A 6,405-nucleotide genomic window follows, 5' to 3' on the forward strand; every position below is an offset into this window, starting at 1 on the left:
AATCATATGACATCGTTGTACTCTGTAAATATTTTTCAGGATTCGTTTATAAAATATGAAAAAGTTTAATCGTTGACTTTTTTTTCTAACTCCAGTCTGTATATCATTATCTCTCTGTCTTTCTCTGTTTATCTGAATTTATATATTACTATATGTATGTATATATATACATACTATATTGTGATATAGTCTAGTAAGATTTATCTACTTTATCGAATTTATTGATGAAAAATATTGAACTTAAGTTGTTGATTTTCTTTCAAAACTCCAGATTGTGTAACATTATCTTCCTCTCTCTCTCTTTCTTTCTCTCTCTCTCTCTCTCTCTCTCTCTCTCTCTCTCTCTGTCTATCTATCTATCTATCTCTTTTTTTCTCTATATATCTGAATTTAATATAAAAGAGATAAATGTTTGCATGGAACATATAATATCATCTAACAAGATTTTATAAGATTCATCGATAAGAAAATATTGAAGTTGAATCGATGACGTTCTCGTAAAACTCCATAGATATATATATCTAATATATCTGATATATATATATATATATATATATATATATATATATCTTATATATGTATATATAAAAGAGATGTATATATCTTCCTCTAGCTGAATTTACGCGAAACTTATAACTTGCTTTTTCTTTCCATGATTCACCTGAGATGTTAACATTAGACTCACCCTTGTTTTTACTCTTGAGGTCGAGGTCTACCGGCAAAGGTTCAGGTGTCTGAGCCGTACTACTGGCCACAGCAGCTATCGGGGTAGATGGATGGCAGATAATGGCAGAGGTTTGAAGAGCATTCGAGGTCGAGGACGTGGTAGGTACAGTGGTGGTTGTAGAGGTACTCGCAATGGTGGCTGCTATTCCCACAGTGGTCAGACCATTGCTATTGCAATTGCTGGATGTCGTTGCAATAACGGTCGTCGACGCCGCTGTCACCGTCGAAACGACAACGACCACGCTCGTCCCACTCGATCCCCCTGATGTTGCTGAGACTTGCTGAAAGCCGCAACATTCCTTTGCCTCTTCCTTAACCTTGACTTTCTGAAGGACCGTCGTACTCGCCACTCCACCGTCTACTTTCATGCTAGCGGTACCACTCGATCCTCTCAACCTGACGATAAATATTATCGGTTCGTATTAAAATCGAATATGATCATTGAATATTTCTTCATTTATTCGTTTATATTTTTCAAATATTTCATAATATCGAATAGCTATAGAAATAAAATTTCGATCTCGTTAACTTGTCTCCTAATTACATACGATTATTATTAATTCTTTAATGAATGATTCAATGTTATTATTATATGTATATCACACATTAAATTATATGTTTTTTAATTTTGACATATAAGAGTTAAATAGGATTCGAAGAATATTATGATAAAATTCTTCAGTTAATGAAAAAAAATATCTATATAATATCTTTACCGAGTAGATCTTTTTCGTTCGTTTCTTTTTTAACAAACGAGAAAATTTCTCTCGCGAGAAGACTCATTCTCGTAGAGAATCGAATCACAGCCGTCCTCGCCTACCCACTGAAAAAGGATCGAAAAACTAAACGAAAGGGGGAATCTGAAGGTGTGTGTATCTATGTCATCGTAACCACGATTCGTATTTGATTGATTCCATTTCGCGAGTGGTGGTCACATATTTCGTCTACGTGCTCGACAACGGGTTACCCCGTCGTGCATACCGATGGCCGTTTTAATGGAATTGGACGGACGTTAGTTCGTAAAACTAACGGGGGGATCCGTCACGATTCGTCGGCCCGTTGTTGAATACCTAAATCGTCGATATTTAATAGGAGAAATACGTCTGGTGAAAAGTAAAATGAGAATGATTTGAAATAATTGATGAGAAAGAAGTCTTCCGATAAGGAAGAAAGATAAACGAAATAAGAAAATTTGTTTTTTCGGTTAATATATAATATAATATTTCTCCTTAGCTATGTTGAAAGAAGTAACATTAAAGGAAAGAAAATTAAATGGAAGGAAAGCAGGAAGTAATCTTTAAGATCCACATGGTGCACCACTCCGAACCGGTGGAATTTTATTTTATTGACGCGCAGCAGCCCTGCCAGCAGACTGCCTTCGGTGCCACATGGTCTCGTTATTAACGTGAAATGCAAACGAGCCCTTCGTTTCGTCCAAGAAACGGTCTCTCTGATGGCTCGCCATAATTTTTACTGGAAAATTGCATCGCCAAATCGCTTCGAATTTTATACTGCAAGTTTGTTAACCATTTGATAAAAGACGATACTTCTTATCTTGATCATTTCAAAAATTTCAAGAAATCGTTATTGAAAGAAATTACAAAATTATATATCACGTTGGAAAATACTATTGATTTTATTATACTTATATATCTACATTTATATACCTATTTAAAAGTATCGTCATAAATCCTAATCCTGTAATAATGTTGGTTACCTGATTCTGGTCGAACGATCTCATAAATCAATTTCTGTAAAATACAGATAATAAAACATCATTCTTTCCCACACGTGCACACAGATAAGCATGCACATACGTACACACACACATGTGCGCGCGTGCGTGTGTGCGTACATATTTGACATTTTTTTTCTCCGAAAGAATTCACGTTACGTTAGAACAATACGTGCACGCAACTTTTATTGTAACAGATGGTTATTATTTTTGATCACCGTGGGTAGAGCCTATCGTCTTCTGTTGTTACAGATGTCCGCCATTCCTTCGTCATCGGGCGAACAAGTGTCGTACACTGTGTTTGCGATCTCCGTCGCCTATTTTACGTCCGTACAGCTGCGATAAAGCCAATCTGTTATGTACATTGTACATCTGCACGGACGTCTAAGCTTAATGGACGAATTTAGCGGTTCGACGTGACGTAGCAACGGCTCGTTCCTCGATTCCTCAATTTCTACTGATTTACGAATTCCCTGGTATAATAGATATAAATCTGATTTTCACATGAAAATCTTCTTTTGCAGTTGTACAAACGATAATTATTTTGGCCTCAGTTGATTGACTTTTATGTATTATATATATATATATATATATATATATATATATATATATATATATATATATACGTATATATATGTACATAAAGGGTCATCGTTGTAATATATGTAACGACAATTATGAGAATTGTCTCTGTTAAATATATAATCAAAATTTCTTTCTCACTTTGTCATGAAATTACTTGATAAATGTATTTTAATCATGAACTCATTCAAATTAATATGGAAGAAGCAAGTCTTGAAGAAACGTGACGATCGGGATATCGAAGTTCACCCCATTGATCGACTCTCATGAAAGGGGGTTGGAGGAGGAAGCTTGATGAAAGCCGTAGAGCTTTGGCCTTTCCCTCGATCAGGGTTGGAGACGCACTCTGGCAATTCGTTAAGACGCTTAGTTAAGCAAACAAGAGCATACACACAGTTGGTGAAAAGTGATATATACACTCACGTATAAGTCTAGGTATTTTAGCGTAGATCTTATACACATATCTCTGTGTGTTTGTATGCTATAGATGTGTATAGGTACGTGCCACCGGTAGAAAATCCATGACTCTCGCGCACGTAATCGCACACAGCTGCGACCCTTTCGCGCGAAGGCTTCTCTCTCTCTCTTTCTCTCTCTCTCTCTCTCTCTCTCTCTCTCTCTCACTCTGTCTCTCTCTTTCTCTCTATCTATCTATCTATCCATCTATCTATCTATCTATCTCTTTTTCTCTCTTTCAAATTTTCTCTTTTCTTCTTTTTATTATTACCGTCCGTTTGTTTTTCTTCCTTCTATTCCGTCGAATTTGATTTTTTCCTGAATCCTTTGCCAAACAAAAACACGAAATAGAAAGAGCTCCTTCATTTCTTCTTCAATCTTTTATCTCTTACGTCTTTCATTAATGTTCTCATAAGTTATTAATTATATTATGATACATATTAGATTTCTTTTTTTTCTTTTCTTCTTCGTTTTTCTCAAATATGCGATCTAATCATTCGTACGTTAAAACGTAACAAATGAAAATATTTGCAAGTTTGTTTTTCCTCCATACTTTTCGAGTGTCCCACTAGGTTCGGTCAACTTGGAAATGAAGTTAAAAATACTCACTTTGTTTTTCACGTAACAGCTAAAGCTCCGACAGATACATCGCGTTCACGCAACTCGCGGCGAATGAGGCGCGTGTTCTCGGCTTTTCATCGTAAGGGAGAAAACCAGAAGCTTCCAAGAGTTAGAGGGAGAGAGAGAGAGAGAGAGAGAGAGAGAGAGAGAGAGAGAGAGAGGGAGAGAGAGAGAGAGAGACAGAGAGAGACAGATACACATCGCAAAGTTGCGAGCCGATACCGCTTACTCTCTCTCTCTCTCTCTCTCTCTTGCTCTATCTGTCTATCTCTATCTATCTATCCGTATATCTATCTCTCTTTCTCTCGACAAACGATCTGTGCTTCCTCGTCGACGAGAAGTTTACAACGAGGGCCAGATGGAAACGCGTAAATCCTTCGAAATCCGCGCTCGTTTTACCCCGTGGCAAGCTTCGAGTTAGCGAGTTTCAACTATCCTTCGAATTTTTTTTTTATAATTCATCCAGTAAAAAGAAAAAGAAAATTCCTTCGAGTATTATTTTTACACTTTTCCATCGTCTACTCTATTATAACTTTTAAAATACTCTTAAACATCAATTAAAAAAAAAAAAAAAAAAAAAACATCTCTTGCATTTGTTCAACTTACTTTTAACGATAACTTAAAATTAATATCGAGAGAGAAATATCGATTTGATGAGGTACCTACGGCGATTCAGATAAATTCGTACGAGGACAAAAGAGACGAAACAGGTTGACGGGAGGAGAAGATGGAGATGAAGTGGTAGGGGAAGGAATAATCGCAGTTCGATCGTGCGACTCCGCTTTTTGAAGGAAATGAGCTTCGGGGCATCGCGTCGTGCTGAGCTTATGTTTATACATATGTCCCGCACATGGTACGGCGCCTGAAGGAGGAGGAGGATGAGGAGGAGGAAGAGGAGGTGGTAGTGGTGGTGCTAGTACTAGTTCTAGTGCTTGCTACTGCTGCTGCTGCTGCTGCTGCTGCTGCTACTACTGCTGCCAGCGAAGGTGGTGGTAGAGAGCAGGAGGTGGAACTGTAGGTGGAGGTAGAGGTTGGAGGAGTACTGAAATTTCCAATATTAGAACGGCCAAGCGAGAGGCAGGCCAGATGTCTACCGTACTGACTGCCGAGAGACCGACGTACGTTCAGCTTGGTTTCATTACAAAAATGTCACGCACAGCCACCGCGCGTCGCCCCGGCTCGCACCGCCGTTCGATGATGCGTTCTCTCCTCTTTCACCACCCCCAACTCACCTCCACCTTCACCGATAGCAACAGCAGTAGCAGTAGTAGTAGTAATAGTAGTAGTAGCTGTAGTAGTAGCAGTAGTGGTGGTAGAAGTACCAGTAGTAGTACCACTAGTACCACCCCCGGAACCTCCTTCCGTCAACCACCACGATCGAGACTTTATAGACAGCGTTCCGATTACGATGTGTCTTCTCGTTTCTTTCTATCTTTTTCTTTTTTGCCTAGTTCATATACTTTCTTCTTTTTTCTTTTCTTTTTATCTTGTCATTCTGTTACCATGTTGACGTTCAAAGTCTATAGACATCGTTAAATCTTTGTTGAATTTGATAGACTAATTAAAAATGAATTCATAATTGAAAGACGACTAAAATTGATTTGTATAGATTTTTCTAATAATATTTACTTGATCGTACAGAATTCGTATAGCATAGATATTTAAAATAATAATAATTTCATCGTATAATATAAATATTCGTATAATATAAATATTATAAATGATAATAATTTGATCATATAGTATTATTATAATATAGATGATATGATGTATCTAATGACAAGTGTCATAGAATCACATGAAAAATAATCCAATAATACTTTTATCATTTATATATTAATCTACAAAAGATATAAAATATAATATTAGATTTATTATATAAATTAATAAATAAATTAATTCGTATATCTATATAGATGATAGCGAGTAATCGTTGATGTGTCTATCCAATTTTTATTGAAATGCGAAATAATCAAAGGGTCAATCCCACGTTCGTAATATACATACGTTGAGTATCGACATGGAGTATAAAGAAAAATGTATCGGAAAGCAAAGCGACTTTTGGTTTTAGGGGTTAAACGCATAACTATTACGCTGTTAACATAACGCTAAAAGGTATGTACATACATATATAAAACATACATAGGTAGAGATAGATAGATAGGTAGGTAGGTAGGTAGGTAGGTAGGTAGGTAGGTAGATAGGTATGCGTACGTTAAAGCTCGCCTCGTTACAAAGATGTCATGCGCAGAAACGTCAGTTTCCCGGCTGGTACGCGGTTACGT

The 6,405-nt window shown here is 36.9% G+C and overlaps 1 protein-coding gene across 6 annotated transcripts in view; it reads right to left on the minus strand.

Moving 5' to 3' along the window:
• Positions 1 to 6,405, minus strand: part of LOC124956668 (protein CBFA2T2) — a 30,027-nt gene that overhangs the window by 19,258 nt on the left and 4,364 nt on the right. For 5 of the 6 annotated variants that reach the window (XM_047512826.1, XM_047512835.1, XM_047512808.1 and 2 more), the window contains one exon: positions 686 to 1,122. In XM_047512826.1, the coding sequence (XP_047368782.1) occupies positions 686 to 1,094 (409 nt within the window). In that variant the 5' untranslated portion in view covers positions 1,095 to 1,122. Of the gene's footprint in view, positions 1 to 685; positions 1,123 to 4,108; positions 4,232 to 6,405 lie in introns of those variants that run through there. The other variant, XM_047512844.1, reaches the window with a different exon arrangement.

The sequence above is a fragment of the Vespa velutina genome, chromosome 1, assembly GCF_912470025.1.
Source record: "Vespa velutina chromosome 1, iVesVel2.1, whole genome shotgun sequence".
NCBI classification, from domain to species: domain Eukaryota; kingdom Metazoa; phylum Arthropoda; class Insecta; order Hymenoptera; family Vespidae; genus Vespa; species Vespa velutina.